At 56.2% G+C, this 15,687-nt stretch overlaps 1 protein-coding gene across 10 annotated transcripts in view; it reads right to left on the bottom strand.

Annotated features, from left to right (window-relative positions):
* RBFOX3 (RNA binding fox-1 homolog 3) overlaps positions 1 to 15,687 on the bottom strand; it is a 393,881-nt gene that overhangs the window by 75,354 nt on the left and 302,840 nt on the right. Inside the window, exon 1 of one of the 10 annotated variants that reach the window (XM_064495434.1) lies at positions 1,783 to 2,312. The exons of 8 other annotated variants lie outside the window; for them this stretch is intronic. In XM_064495434.1, the coding sequence (XP_064351504.1) occupies positions 1,783 to 1,887 (105 nt within the window). In that variant the 5' untranslated portion in view covers positions 1,888 to 2,312. Of the gene's footprint in view, positions 1 to 1,782; positions 2,313 to 15,687 lie in introns of those variants that run through there. One more of the 10 variants, XM_064495428.1, reaches the window with a different exon arrangement.

Below are 15,687 nucleotides of genomic sequence, written 5' to 3'. Positions count from 1 at the left end.
GAAGTTTGGGAGGCGCTGTAAGGCTAACCTGGGAGGTCCACCCTGTCTGCGACTCAAAGATGATAGGGAACTTTGGGAGCTTGGACGCCTGCTGCCTGCACATATAGGGACCCCTTCACTTGTTCTTGTTGCCAATGAGCCGTGTCCAGGACCACCTAGATGTCACAGGTGGTCCTTGGGAGGGTGAGACCAGGACCAAGGGCTCTGGGTTGCAGGCCACTTCCTGCCTCCCTCTGCTCCTGACCATGCAGTCAGTCCCCTGTCCCTTGCTCTGCAGCTGCTGACACCTGGCAATTCCTGCTGCGTGGATCCTGGTAAGGGGCTGACCCAAGTGCCCAGCAGCCCGGGACTCAGAGCTGCTCTGGCTCAGCTGAGGGCCCCATCTTTGCCTGCCATGTCCCCAGCTCCAGCTGAGCCACCTCCGATGGCTCCCTGTTTCCTGGCTCCCTGGAGAGCCCAAAGTGGGACACAAAAAGACAAGGACCCACCATCCAAAGGCCCAGCTCTGCCAGAACCTCTCCTCGTCTCCAAGAAACACACGCTTCTGCCATCCTTCCTTCAAACATACCCACAGGGGAGGTGGTGGCGGGACACGTTCACTTAGGCCTGGCCTGGCCATGACCATCAGCCTTGGGGTGGCACCCCCTTCTCTCTGTCTCCCATCTCCACATCCAGCCCAGGGTGCAGACCTGGTTCTATGGCAGCGCTCCTTCTGGGTGGGACAGGCCCCAGGATGGTCAGCCTGAAGCTCTCTCGGCTTCACCGACTTCCCTCTTCAAGCCCCAGGCCTCCCTAAGCTGTCACCCAGACCCTGCAGGCCCAAGCAGAGGTAGAGGTACTAAAGATAAAGAAGGCAACCCCACGGCGCAGCGGGGGAGGGCAGGCCTGGAGCATGGGCAGCCAGGGTGGGTGAGGCATGGGACTGCAGCCCCCCGCCGGCTGTGGCCAAGCTGGCACCGGGAACTGCAGCCCTGAGAGGCCAAGGGGCCTGGGGGAGGTGATGGAGTTCCCCCTCGGTGCCCAGTGCAGGCCTGGGACCGCACTGATTCCGCATTGGGTGGGATCGCAGGACCCCCGCCCCCCACATCCTGGCCAGTAAGCAGGCGACAGCGGATGCTCTGCGCGCACCTCCCCGGGTAGCGTCCTGGGGATTTGGGGGCTCAGAGTAGCTGGGCTTCCTGCCCTAGTCGCCAGCCCGAGGTTTCTGCGTAGCCCCGCAGATTGCAAAAGTCTGGCCCAGCCCCCTCCCCGGCAGGAGCTCCCGGGGCCTCCCTCGCCAGCCCCACCAGGCGGGTGGCCCGCCTCCCCCGAGGCCCAGCGCGCGGTCCACGCTGCAGTGGAGCTCCGCGCCCCCGCCGCCTCCGCGCGGCCCCCTGGCTTTCCCGACGCGGCCAGAGAGGGGCCCCGCTCCCCGCCCCCGCGCCCCCCGCGGCCCGGCGCGAAGTTCCCCAAAGTGACCAGGGCTCCGAGAGCCCCCGCCCCCTCCCCTCCGGCTTCCCCCGAGACTCCGCCCGCCGCCCCCTCCCGCGCCTTCGGAAAAGTTGCGAGCGACGCCCCAAACTCCGGCCCCCGGCCCCGCGCCGCGCGCGCCCCATGCACCCCCGCGCTCGGCCGCCGCGCAGGGGCGCAGTTCCCCCCACCGGGCCCCGGCGCCATGACGCGGGGAGCGCAGCGGGGCCCCCGCGGCGACGCGGAGGCGGCCAAGTGCGGGTGTGGGCGGCGGCGCGGGGCGCACGTGCACTGGGAGGGGGGCCGGGGCCGGGCGGGCCGGGGGCCGCTTACCTGTTGGAGGTAGAGGAAGGCGGGCGGGCAGGGCACGGAGTGCGGGAGCATGCTGCCGGAGTTGGACAGCAGGAGGCAGCCCGAGTTCGCCATGGAGCACAGCATGGGGCGGCAGGGGGGCGCCCGGCGGCCGAGGCAGCTCTGCGCTCGCTGCGCGGCTCGCACCCTCCGCGCGTCCCTCGGTGTGTGCGCGCGCCCTGCCTCCCGGGCGCCCTCTCGGTCTCCTCCTCTTCTTCCTCCTCCGGCCCTCCCCTCCCCCTCGTGGCGCTCTTTAAAAGGGAGACATGGAAGGAAAGCGGCGCGCCTCTGCCCGGTGCTCCCCTGCCCGGGCGGGGATGCTGGAGAGAGCGCGCGCGAGAATATGGCAAGAGAGGCTCTAAGCGCGAGAGAATGGATGAAGGGGAGCGGGGAAGAGGGAGTCCGTCACTTTGGAGCCACCGGAGCCCTGTCTGCAAAGAGTGGTGCGTGTGCGAGTGTGCGCGTGTGCGCGCGTGTGTAGCGGTGGGAGGGGGAGTCCCTGGCGTACTCCAACATCAAACAGAGCCCCGCGCGGAGGGAAGAGAATCCGGAACGACGGCACAACAGCTGATCCCACACTTAACCCCTCGCCCGCCGGCACCCGCGCACGGCCACCTCTCGCACCCTCGCACCGGCCCCTCCGCTCCGCTCCTCCTCCCCGCCTCCAGCGGCCCGGGTTTGGGGCCTGGAATCTCCTTTTGCCCCTGCTCTGTCCATGGGCCGCTGCGGAGAGAAGGAGCGGCTCTGCGGCCCGACCGGAAGGCGCTTCGTCCTGCTTGGCGTTCGGAGAAGCGCCTCTTCTAAGGGAGGCCGGCTCGGTGGCGGGGATGTCGGTGATGTAATGAGGGCATCTACGCAGAGGCTTCCTTGCTGAAAACGCTTCTCGCGCTGCCCAGGGCTTGGAAACCCAGCTGGGCCCCCTGGGAGCCTCTCCCATTGGCCCCTAGGCCATATTTACACCCCAGGATTGCCGCAGGCACATGGACTTGTGGATACTTAATATACAGGGGGCGGGGGAGGATTTCAAGGGGCACTGGCTACAAAGCATCCTCCCCTCTCTATACCCACTCTGGACTTGGCGTGCACACATCAACGGAGCCAGAATCACTGTCAGATTCCTGACCCTGGTCAGCACCTGGCAGAGGTCTTGACTGTGTCCCTGCGCTTCCACCGTGACAAGTGTGTGCGTGTGGTGTGTGTACATGTGCATAAATCTGCAGCTACACACACACACACACACACACACACACACGGGCCTGCCATGCATTCACACTTGTCAGATGCCCCCTAGCCAAGCCCATTTTGACAGGACAAGCCACAGGTGAGTGTGGTTGTAAGAGGGACAGTCTGCCACTTGCCACCATTAGAGGTAGAGACAGCAGGGGACATGCCCAACCTCTCGCCCTACTCATGCATACTTCCCCCAGGAAAGGGGCAAATCCCAGATACCTAGGATCAATTCTGGACTCCCCTGTCCTACCTAAGAGCACCTGTGACTCCTGACCTCTCACTGTGGGAGCAGGCCCCACTCTGGAGGGAAGCAGAGCCTGGACCCCCTGGCAGTGAGAAGAGCTTTGGCTTGGGAGGCAGGTGGAGGCACCCTCACTTGCTGTGTGATCTTAGCAAAGTTGCTCATCCTCTCTGGGCTTCGGTTTCTTCCTCCAAGCTGAAAGATTGGTTGGGTGATGTCTGAGACGTCTTATAGCATTTGCTGCAGGACGGGTCCACGAGGGCCAGTTAGGAAGCAGCAACGTGGTTGGGGGATGCTGCGGAATGGTCTCCCTCCAAGCAGTTTGGGAACAAGCTTGATTTGAACAAGGCTAGCAGGTGTGTGACCCTTGGACGCCCTTCTCTGAGGCACCCCATGTCTCTTGAACAAAACAGCCTCCTGTTTATCTTTCTCTAAGAAAGAAAGGGGGTGCAACGTCTGGCAGGGAGGCAGATAGAAGAAGGGACAAAGGTCAAAGGAGAGACGGTGGTGGGAACAGCTGATCCATCGTGTTAGGTAGCCACCCTTGCCTGACCTTGTTTTGGGAATCTCTCACTGTGCTGACCCCAGGGGTGGCATTGGCAGGAAGTGGGGATGGGGGCACTTGACTGTGGACCTGCAGAGGCCACCCCTGCCTGTGAGCTGGACGGGTTATTAACTTAGCATCTCAGACGAGGGGCCCCTTCAGCCTAGGACAGTGGTGGGGTGACCCAGCACCGAGACCTGGGGCATCTGGGGCAAGAACACCCAGCTGGGTATAGCATTTGCCAGCAGAGTCTTTGCAGAGAGTTCTTCTGCAGAGTGTGGCACCCCAGAGTGGCCCAGGCATCTCTGCTGCCCCCCTGTTTCAGAAGCCTTCCCTCTCCTTCTGTCCTCCCCTAGCCCTGTCAGCTGTCACCCAGGAATTTGGGGCAGCCATGGAGTATTCACCTTTGGTCCTGGGCTCCACGTCCACCCTGCCTGCGAACCATCCGCTTGCTAATTCACCGTTGTCACCAAGCATCTCTTGAGATCAACGCTTTATCCTTCCCATAAGAAGACTTGGGAGTGCATCCTAAACACACAGCTCTCACGCATTTTCTTAATGAGAATCCACTGTGTGCAGACACGGCACCAGATGCTGGAGCCGTACAAATAAAGTTCTTTGCACTGGAGTGAGCACACTGTCTGGTGGGGAAACCAAGCCAGCAAACCAAGACTGCAGCCTACTGTGCTAAGAGCTATGACAGCCCAGCATAGCGGAAGCTCAGATCTGAGGTGAGCTGAAACCTCGGGTTCGGCTAGGGAAGCTTTCTTGGAGGGACTCCTCAGCTCATCTGTTGACCTGGAGAAAGCCAGGGTGGTGGTAATGCCAGTCTCAGTACTGGTATTGCTTCCAGCAGCCTTCTGCCTGGTCATCAGTGGGCCTCTCAGCCCAGCCACCTGCCTTCCAGCCTCACCTCCAGAGAGTGTCAGGCCCAGAGAGCATGTCTGGACACCTGCTTCCATCAGCCAGCTAATCACACCTAGGCTCTAGCAAGAGTGAGAACAGCAAAACAGAATTGAAAGAAAACCTCCACAAAAAGGATCTGAAAAATGTGTATGTCTGGCTTATTTCTCAGGATGGGGCTGCATGCCCAGGGCCTCCTGCGCTGTGTCCTGGACTGGTGACTTCCACTACGAGCCAATTATTAAATGGTAAATTGAAGAGACCTCGGTCCACTGAGGGGTGTCTTTGTGGCGAGGCAGGGGTGTGTGTGTCAGGCCGCGGAACAGCTAAATAGCCCCGCTGGTGGCCTCTTGGTCTCCCCTTCAAGAGTCGAGGTGTCAGGAGGGCAGGGAGCTTGCTGTCTGGTTCACAGCCTCATGCCAATGCCTGGAGTAGCTCCTGGCAGGGACGAGTGTGGTCGTCCCTGGCCCCACCCCCACCCTGAGGCTCGTCCCATTGGTGAGTCAACCACAGCTGCCGGAGGGCACTGACAGGGCAGAGCCAGGCTGCTGCAGAAGGGTCTGTGCCCCTAGGGTGGCTGTGCCACTGGTGTCAGGTCCACCCCTTGTCCGTGGTCTGGAAGAGAAAGAGGAAGCATGCTCTGTGCTCCTGGGATGCACTGGGTCCCTCTAACGGCAAGGAATGCATCTAGCGTGACTGTTTCTGAGTCTCTGCCATCCTCACCCAGGACCTCCAATGCCTGGTGCAGAGGCAACGCATTAGACTGTGGGCTGCAACGTTCTTCAGATCCCTTGGACCCCTCGCAGCCCTCTGGAGCCCCTGGTGTCTCCTGGGCCAGGGTGGGTGGCCCTGAGCGGTGAGTGGGGGGAGCCCGGGGGCCCAGTGCTCAACTGCCCCCGCTTCTGGGGCGAAAGGAGGCTGTGAGTTGGGAAGAGCTGTCAATCCAGTGCTAATATTCACTACTTAAAAAAAGAGCCAAGAAAAAGAAATATCCTATTCACCCTGAATCTGAGAAGGGCCTTGTTAGGGAGGCAGGAACTGAGCTGTAATTATTTCTGCGCTCCTGGGCACCACTATAAATATCAGGCAAGGAGGCGCCTCAGAAAGTCCGGATGGTTCCAAGGCTTTGGAGATTTCCTGGCTCCTTCCTGCCCCGTCTCCGTGTCACCTTCCCTGGAGGAGGCCTTGCCGGGTGCAGGTGCCGCCCCCTCTCCCCCACCCACTCTGGGCGAGCCAGCCTGGGAGATCCAGGCCCACGTAGCTTTGCAAACACCCTTCGTCTCTGTGGTGTGCACCTCTGTGAAGCGGGCACACGGGGTCTCCCTGGGAGAGCGTGTGCCAAAGTGTTTAAAATCGTCTGTGTTTTTAACAAAGGTGGCAATTCTCTGGCCAAATGACCTGGGAGAGTTTTGCCTAAGCTAATATCCCACCTCTCACCCTTTGGAAATTCCAAGGCTGCCCGTCGGCAGATTCCAGCAGGAAACAGGATGCCCTGCAATCCCTTCAGGGGAGATTGGGTGGAGGGTTGGGTTACTCATCAGCCCGCACCTCTTTCCCCTTCTGAGTGCCCCCTCTGAGTGTCCTTAGGCTTCGCTCACGCAGGGAGGACAGCGCAGAGCTTGGCAAAGATGTCCCAGTACAAGGGGTGAGCTCACCGTCTCCGGCTGCAGCTGGGCCACACAAAGACAGTGTGCTCAGCGCTTCCAGCAGAGCCAGAGCTCCCTGCCCCAACGTCGGGGTGTTTGGCACAGGCTTGGGCATGAGCGCTGGGGGACCAAGGAGGCGGGAGCAGCAGAATTGTACACGGCATCTCCACAGTGGAGTGGGCTAGGGTGGGCAAGGCTCAGGTGGCAGGGGTGTGTGTGAGCGGGCATGCGGTCACCCAAGAAGCATCTTTTACGTGAACCAACCAGACGCCCACATCACCAACTGAACACCCTCCCAGGGGAATTCATGCCCCAATTCCACAGCTAAGGGAACAGGGATAGAGTCAGGGGACGGCTCCAAGCTCAGGGCTGCTTGGGGTGCCTCCAACAGACGACACTGGGGAAATGTCTAGTTGAGGACAGGAAGCTCTCTAGTCATCTTGTAAAATGAAGGAGACCCCCAGACTCTCTGAAGGTGGGGTCCTCCCTAACTTGGGATTGGGGCTGCTTCTGCTTCATCCTGGTGTGTCCAATTCTCCCAAAGGGCAGAGGAGTTGGCAGAGAAGCCCCTGTGAGGACAGGATGGGAGTGTGCTGCCCTGGCTGACCGGGCCACACTGGAGGTGTCCAGCAGAGGGCCCACTCACACCGACCAGAGCCTCCCCTTTGAGGGAAGGCCTATAAGGAAGGGGTGCTGGGGGTGCTTCTCACCCCTGGGTCCCTCTGCATCCCTGAGCCACCAAGTGCTTGGCAATGCAGAGGGAAAGTCAGTCCTGGCCCAGGAAGCCATGGCCAGCACCCACCTTCCACTTCAGTGGGGACCCCCCCACCCACTGTCGCTGTCCCCCTGGCCCCAGTAGAGACTGCAGCAAAAGTAAAAATCGGCGTGCAAAGGAAGTTTATTTATCTGTTTAATTAAGAGGCGTTTGCCAGCCACATTCGGGTCCATCCGTCTCACTTACAACCATGTCCCAGCAAAATTAAACATAATAAATACAAGGAGACTGAAAGCAAAGGGCACACTCAAGATATATGGGCAAAGCCAGAAGTTGCACAGGGTTGCAGTTATAAGCACATCTTTCTTTGGCAAGTTCCTCTCCCCTCGGGGCCCAGGAGCTGAAGGAATGCTCTCAGAGAAGGGCTGTGGGTGCCATTCCACCCTGCTTTTCCCAGTCAGCACTGTTGCCAAGCTTTATTTATTTTAAATGAACCCCCAGGACTTCTCCCTTCTCCTCTTCTGGAGGGGAGGAGAGCGCTCAGCACAGAGCAAAAAGAACATCTGAAATCAGGCAGTGCTGTGATGTTCCACCTCGGGGCTTGGTGGGTAAGAGGCCTCGGCAGCTGCAGCCCTGGAAAGCTCTTTGCAGGCTCCTGCTGCATCTGGGCCATGAGCTCCTGGCAAGGAGGCAGCCTGGGCCGAGAGGGCCTTGGAGAAACAGATCCGTGCTCTTTGGTGCCAGCTGTGACCAAGCCACCATTCAGGAGGCTGGCCCCAGAACCCACAGAAGCCAGAGGAGGGACAGGGGCAGATTTTTTTCTAAAGCCTGAAGAGCCTGACTGTTTGCTCCAACTTCTCAGGCATGTGAGTGTACAAAGGGGAAAAGTGGTGATTTACTGTGATTATTGATTGCTAACGGTAACAACACCTTGCACTGGCTCCGTGCTTTCCTGACCTTTTCATCTGACTTGATCCTCACATGGTGGATGGGGAAGGTAGCATGATGCCCATTTGGTTTAGGATGACACTTCTAGGACCACAGAGGTGGCCCAAGGTCACACAACTAGTGAGGGGCAGAGTTTAGGCTGGAAAACAAGCCTCCCGGCTTGCAGACTCGCACGAGCCTTTAACTTCCCTTCCACGACTGTGCTTGGCTCATGTGCTCCGTTAAGCACCCTCATCATTAGCCCTTGGCTTTTCTCCTAACAGGATCAACCCTAAACCAAATCTGTTAACGTAATCGTCATTTGCAATAGCTTGGGCATTTACTAATCACACTGCTGCTCGGTCTGCGTGGCAATTATCTTGAATTTCCTCTTTCTCATTAGGCAAGAGGTCGTGAGAACTCAGTAGGGTTGCTGAATTCTATGACGAAGCCAAGGAGAGAAGCTGCTGTTGGAGGGAGGAAGTCCTTCTGTGGGGTTCCTAGCTGATCTGCCACAAGATGCTCAATTTCCTGGATCCCCATCTCACATCCTGAGCTTGGCCCACCTCTGGAGCCCTCCTGTCCCATCTAAATCTGGGCAGGTCTACTTGGTTCCCTGTGTCAACCCTGAGAGTGACCACAGAAGAGAAAGAGTGCTGAGGGGCACAGGAAGTCTGCATATTTGCTTGGACATGAAAATTCCAGCTCTTGCTGGCTCACCAATGAAATGCCCTTGGATGGCAGGGTCCCCAGTGCAGACATGACTGATGACAGCCTCTGCTCACATCAGGGCAGGGCTCATGTTACAGGTTTGTCACTGGCAGAGGCTGTGGGGCCAGGGAAAACCTACAGAACTCACTGCTCCATGCAGCCCACCCAGGGTAGCTTTCCTGAGCACTAAGGTTGCCCTCCGCTCCCCTACTTGCTGCCTTTCAGCACCAGGGACAGCTCCAGCATCTTGTCTCTCCTGTCGCCACTCACCCCCAGTGAGACACAGTCCCTGGAAGGGAGAAAGAAACGCAAATAAAGGCATGGGTGATGGAGATGCAAGGGAACTGGGATCATAGCGTCCAGTTCCCCCTTTCTAGCCGGCAGTCATTGGCGCTTTCAGGGACTGCCACTTTTTTTTTTTTTTTAATGCTTCACTGAAGGAGACCCTGACATCTCTCTGGGGAGCTCATTCAGATTTTTATCACCCCAGCTGTCAAGAAATTCCACCTTGTGTCTCACACAAACCTTTTCCACCTTAATTTTATTCAAAGGGGGAAAGCCTTGAAGGAATGCCAAGGGGGAGCATGGACTAGCAGCTGGAGCCACTGTCACGTCCTCTAACTCCCAAGAGGGACTGAGGGTCATCCACCAGAACTTGTAGAACAAGGATGCATGCTCCAGGGGAGGGGTCCAAGAGAAGCCCCACATAATTCAGGGTGTCAGGAAGGGAAGTCTGTACACATGACGTTTGGGAATCTCCCATTGTGAATTTGTGTCAAGTTCAGTTAGAACTGAATGAAGACACAAAACAGCAGACCCCATGGGAAGGGGTCAGAGTGTGTTCTTTCATCCACAGGGGATGGGTCTGAGCTGCTTAGGGTGGAGTCAGCAAGGCTCCATCCTGTGTCTTCTGTCTCTTCATAAAGACAGCAGTTGAAATAGTTAGACTCTTCACTTTGACATCAGTTAAAATAAATCTTACTTAACAGAGAAACCAGTGCCCCTTCCTTCAGCCTTGGTTGAGGAGAGACCACAAAGGGACAAAACAGACCCAGTGACCTCCTGTGGAGAGGGAGTGATGGCCAGGGGGTAGCTGGGGCCCAAGGACTGTGAAAATCAGGTCCTCCAAATTCTGAACAAACCTGAAAGGCTCTGGATCAAGCATTTGCCTATGGCCTCAGCCCCCGCACTCAGCCAGTTAAAAAGCAACCTCAGGCTGCAGGGAGCAGAATATGAGGGGCTGGCACTTGGCTCTTCTTCTGCCCCTTCGTGCCCCCTAAAGCCAAAGCATCAGCTCATTAAAAACTCATTATGAGCCTAAGGCCACAAAGGCCCAGAGAGGCAGCGCTGCCCTGGCGAAGCGCATGGCCCGGGGGACGCAGGTGCACTGTGTCAGGCGGCCAGTGCCAAGCTGCAGACAGGAGCAGGGAGATGGAGCAGGGAGGTGGCCGGTGGGCAGTCGGGGACAGGAGGCTCTTCCAATGAAGTATCATAGGAACCAAACTTGTTTCAGGCCTCACGAGGGCAGGGACATGCCTGTCTTCCAGGAAGCAGAGGAACAAACATTTACCTGCAAACTCTCTTCCTCATACCCCCAGGGTGACAGAGGCCAAATATGAGCTCCTACCTCAGGCTTTGAGGGCAGTGAGTCGGGGCAAGGAGGAGGGAGGGATAGGCAGGACCCTGGCTAGCATCAGCCCTGCCTCGCAACTCAAAAGACACCAGGAAAGTTACATGAATTGCTGCCCACTAGAGGACAGTGCAGCAGAGAAAGGGGCAATGGATGCTGCTTGCTTCTTTAGTCCCCCTAAAGATTGCTGAGAGAAGGGAAGTGGGACATGTCTGGTGGAGGTGTGGGAGACTTTGGCATGAGGCGATTCTGGGGCCCCCACCCCTGCTAACCTCCTAGCCCTCTGGTCCCTCTCACTCCTGACAGGGGGAAGCCCTCCTCTTTCCTGATCTACTCTAGCACTGGGGTCTGGTGCTGTTCTGGCATCGACACAGCTCTCCAGTTCCAAGGCATGAGGTTTCTGAGAATTCACTGGCAAGGAGGTTTAGGGGAAGTTGGCAGCCAGCTGAGGGCCTTGTGCTGCTCTTAGCAGCTCCCAGCCTTTCCTCCTGCTGAGAGTTGCTGCATTAGATGGGGGGAGCCGTCTGTTCCTTTTCTTACTTCCCTAGGATGCTGTGACTTTTGATTCCTGCTTGATTAATATACAGCCAACAGAGACTGTATTTAAGGCAGCTTTAATTCTCTCAGGTCACCAAACTCGGGAGCAGCAAAGCTGCAAGGAGCCAGCCCCGCAGTAGATCAAACACTGGGACCTTCAAATCGCTCTGTGGCCCAATTTCTCATCACTGCTGCTGCCTGATAACCCTCCCAGCCTGGAGCCAATCTCTTCTTCTTCCAGGGGTGGGGACAGGGACTGGACATGGAGGTCCAGAGCTGAAACCCTCCTGGGAGCCAGGAATGAAAGTTGGAACCATTCAACACGTCAACCCTGGAAGAGTGAGCCCTTCAGCACCAGGGACAGCTCCAGCCAACCCCTGAGGTGTCCAGCACTGCCCACACTCCTGCCTTCTGAGCCAAACACAGAAGGGTGTAAATGATCTCACTGTTTGGCTGGAGGTGGCCAGTGGCTAGCCCTGCTGATGGCTGCTTTTCACCAAAACATCCACCCCACCCAAATGAGTCTTCTGCACCCCTCTGAGACCCTGCACACTCTCACCAGCAGAGTCTTCCTTTAGGATTTCTCTAGATTCAGCTTTCTTATTCTCTGACCCCCAAAGAGAAGCAGGCTGCTCTTAGAACCACCTAGCCCATCTCCCTGCTGGTGCCTGGTGCCCGCGGCCTCTGCGGGTCCAATAGTTTCCTTTCTGGCTCCACCTCATGCCCTCCCAACTTGTGTCATTAGCATCTCCTGAAAGGAAAGCTAATTTCTATGCTTAGCACCTGTGTGTTTACTTGTTTGGTGGTGGTGGAGATGGGGGAAGTGGCAGGGGGAGGAATGCCCGTGTGGCTGCCATTTCCTCCGAAGCGTCTTTTATAGACCTGGTCCGTGTTGCAATTCGGGGAGGCACCATGGAGCAGTACAATGCGGGAAGATTACACTTGGAAGCTGGGCTTGTAAATTACCTCCCAGTGGGGGCAGGGAATGCGCCTGTTAATGGAGAGCCCAGTGCACAAAGCCATTCTCATTTAAGAGCAGGATCTTCCCGGATCAGACTCTGATCAATCCTTGCTGCCACCAACACGCCATATATTTGGAAGAAATGTTCACATCGAAGTTGAGGAAGCCCCAGTCTTGCCTTCTCATGCTCACCCCACTGCTGTTTTATCAGGATTTTTCTCTAGCCCTAGCCCCCATTGGATTTATTCCCCACCACTCCGCCTCTATCCACTTAAAAATATCGTCTATAGATTTTCAAATTATTGCTACACTTTCTAAGAGAAGGATGCAGTGGTTAAAAATTAACAGCAAATTTATAGGAATTCTATATGGCAATTACAGAATTATAATGAAGTGGCTGCCACTTGGCCGAGTGTGGGTAATTGGAAATCCACGCTGGGAGACTAGAATCTTTACTGTATTGGAATTGTATTTTTGAGAGTAAATGCCGTGGAGAGGGTCAATGGAGCTTTGAGCTGGCTGGGTTCTCTGGAGGAAAGAGTGGCTGGTTCACTGGCTATTTGGAGGTAGTTTAAAAAGAGAATCCCTGAAGCTGGCACACAGGAAGGAAGGTAGGTGTTCTGGGCTAGGGGGCAGCCCTAATGCCCCTTGCTTGATCTGGAGAAGGCAGGAGTATGAAGGAAGGACTGTCGTGAACCGCAGAGCAAAAGAGATGGTCAAGATGGTGACGCACAGGAGAAACCTTGTGTCTCCCTATCTGGTGGGCCAATTCTTCTCGCAAAAAAAAAAAAAAAAAAAAAAAAAAAAAAAAGTAAAAAAAATCAGATAGATCATTTTCTCATGAAGACACCAACTCTGTGTGTATTTCACGCGGTGCAGCCTTCACTCCTGCACCTGCCACAGCAGACACGGACCTGGGCTACCTTCTCCTCTTTGCTTCTCTTTGGGATCCCAGCCGCCCAGGTGGTCCAAGGCGGGTTGTAAGGAGGAAGCTCTGATTCTGAGAGAGCTCTGCCAGGAATTTAGATACAAATTGGCTCTTGATTCTTCAAGAGATTTCTCTAGACCCGGCGCTGTCCAACACAGGAGACACTAGCCCCTGTGTGTATAAAATACGAGCCAGATTTTGAAGACTGGGTACTGTAGAAGAAATGAAAAATAACTTGTGGATCCAATTACATGGTAAAATAATAATACTTTGGATATACTTGGTTAAATAAAGAGTATCATTAAAATTAATCTCACTGGTTTCTTTTTCCTTTTTTAGTGTGGGTACTGGAAGGTTACACATAGACATACGTGGTTTCCACTATACTTCCACCGGGAAGCACTGATCTTGAGTCGGGGCACGATGTCTTTGCACTCAGCCCTGGCACCACCCACTCATTGCTTGCAACAGTGCCAGGCCCATGGTGGGATACAGAAGGAACAGTCCACTGGGTCTCTTCTAGTGGAGGGTCCAGAGAATGCAAGTCTCCTCTGGCAGAAAGCACACGCTGATCTCCCCCACCCCAAAGACAGACGTCCAGCAACAGGGTTTGCTCCACTGAAATCTATTTATGTTGCTTGGTTTCTGTTTACTCCACCCCGATGCCTGGGACTGAGGCCTGCCATTACGTCCTGCCAGTGCAGGTGCACAAACCCGGGGGCCAATGGGTGGTAGTGGTGGGCCGGCTTTCCTCCTTACTCTCCCCTTCTGCCCAGGACAAGGAGACCCTCACTGTAAGTACCTCTCAGCTTTGGGGCTTGGCTCGTGGCTGGCAATTCTGCCTCCTGACCTGCACTGGGAGAAGGCATCCCAGCAGCCAGCTCCCCTGGGGCTGAACTTGCTTGCATTTGGCTCCTGGGTGAGCATATTGATTTTCCTCTCCGGTGTAGAGTGAGAGGCTTCGGAAATTCCATTCCAGTGATACAGGGCAGGGCAATAATTATCATCATCATCAAAGTGCTTTGGACAGACTGGATCTCAGGCACCCAAGAGTACCCTCAGCCTCATTCTAAATACACCCCAGCCCACTCAAAGGCAGGGGGAAGGATGCATATCACTCTTCCCATGTCACCAGATGAGTAAGATGAATTGCAGAGAGCAGAGGAGTGTCCAGGGTGGAGAGTCCCTTGGCATCTAAGTCATCACCCCTCCCACCTGAGGAACGAAAGCAGAGCTGAGCTTCTGGGAGGACTGCAACCCCAGGGCTCCCGCCTTCCGCCACATGCAGCCTCAGCACTTCTGGAGCTCTCTACCAGCAGGAAGCGGTGCACCACACTCAGGCTTGGGAGTCGCCCCAGGCTGGAGGCAAGCCCGTCTCTGACCCGACCAGCCACGTGGCTTGGAGCAAGTGCTTCAACATCTTGAGCTGTGCTTTCTGCATCTATAGGAATGGGACACAACACCTCCCTCCAGCATTGCGGGATTCAAAGACATTCTGTATAGGAAGGAGCTGGCACACAGTAGATGCTCAATAAATCATGCTAATTAAATCAACAGGTATCTATTGAGTACCTCCAAATGCCGGGCTTTGTTCTGGGTCCCTTGTCCCTGCAGTGGCCAAGTGAGACAGCCAGTGCAGTTGCCTTTCTCTGCACCTCAATGGACAAAATTTGCCCTGATCATCTCCCAAGCCTGGGGACAGGAAGTATCGTTAACTCTCAATTATACACGTACATGGAGTGGAACGTTCCACTGATAATTCAGAAAGAGCAGAGAGTCCGCAAATGATTCTTATTTGACTCTGAGATGCATTCTGCTTATTTTTGCTTCGGATTTACCTTCCTAATTACTGTTTGTTCTGGCTTATGCTCAAATGTGTTTACATTCTCAGAAGTCACGCTGGTTGATGGTAAGGGGTGTGCCCCAGAAGTACGCTGAGCCCACCAGGCGGAAACCAGCCCAGACCATCCCCCCCGGGGTGGACGGACACCCGCTGAATTTAACGCAGTGGGAGCTGGGGCTCCTTCCTGGGTTCTGCCCAGGAGGGATGTTGGAGGGCACCTTAATTTCTGCTTCAAGGCTTCTGCCTATGCGGGTGGCTGGGCATGGGTGGGAGGCACGAGGCCTGGAGGCCACACTGAATCCCATGAGCTGTGTTTTCTCTCATGCACCCCCACTCACAGCCCTCCTCTGGGGCGACCGCACCTTGTTCTCTGTCTCTCGCTGGGCTTCTCTCTGCCTCTCTCCCTCCACGTCTTCCTGTCTCTGTGCATGTGTCTCTCCATCACTCTCCTCACCTTCCTCCACTGGTGCTATTTTGAGCACTCTTCTCCCCGGGGCAAACCAGGAAACAGATATTTCTTTCAACAGACATATCTTCCATGCAGCTGGAGGTGGGGAGACCCGTCCCTCCTCTAGAACTGTGAGCTTGGTGACCAAGGGGGTTGTATCTGAACGGACACCTGTCTTTATGGCCACCCATTTCCCTTTGTAGGGCAGGGAGGGAAGGCGGGATGCAGAAAACACAATGAATCCATTGCTCTGTGCTGTCTTTCTTCTGCATACCCCACCCTGCGCCCCACATAGAGATCCTGGCATGGAAAGGGGGTCCTGTCTCTACACTAGGCAACCGAGACCGCGTGCACCCACGACGTGGGCACCTGCTTCTGATTTTCTCAGCCTGCCGTGTGATTCCACCAACTGAGGGCCTCGTTCTGTGTCGGGAGAGTGTGGGATGGGCTGTCATCTCACGGGCGCTATGGAGGCAGCGACGGGTTAGTCCCTACGCTGGGCCAGACCGAAGAGCAAACTCCCAGAGGGCTCCATGAAAGGCCTCTGCCTGGCCATGCCCGCCTCCTCTCCATCCACACAGGCACGGGCGCCCCTGTCGGGAGGCTGATGCAGATGCCCTTCT

This window comes from Camelus dromedarius, chromosome 16 (assembly GCF_036321535.1).
Source record: "Camelus dromedarius isolate mCamDro1 chromosome 16, mCamDro1.pat, whole genome shotgun sequence".
Classification (NCBI taxonomy): domain Eukaryota; kingdom Metazoa; phylum Chordata; class Mammalia; order Artiodactyla; family Camelidae; genus Camelus; species Camelus dromedarius.
Note: the sequence above shows the minus strand (reverse complement) of the source record. Positions and strands in the feature narration are given on the sequence as shown.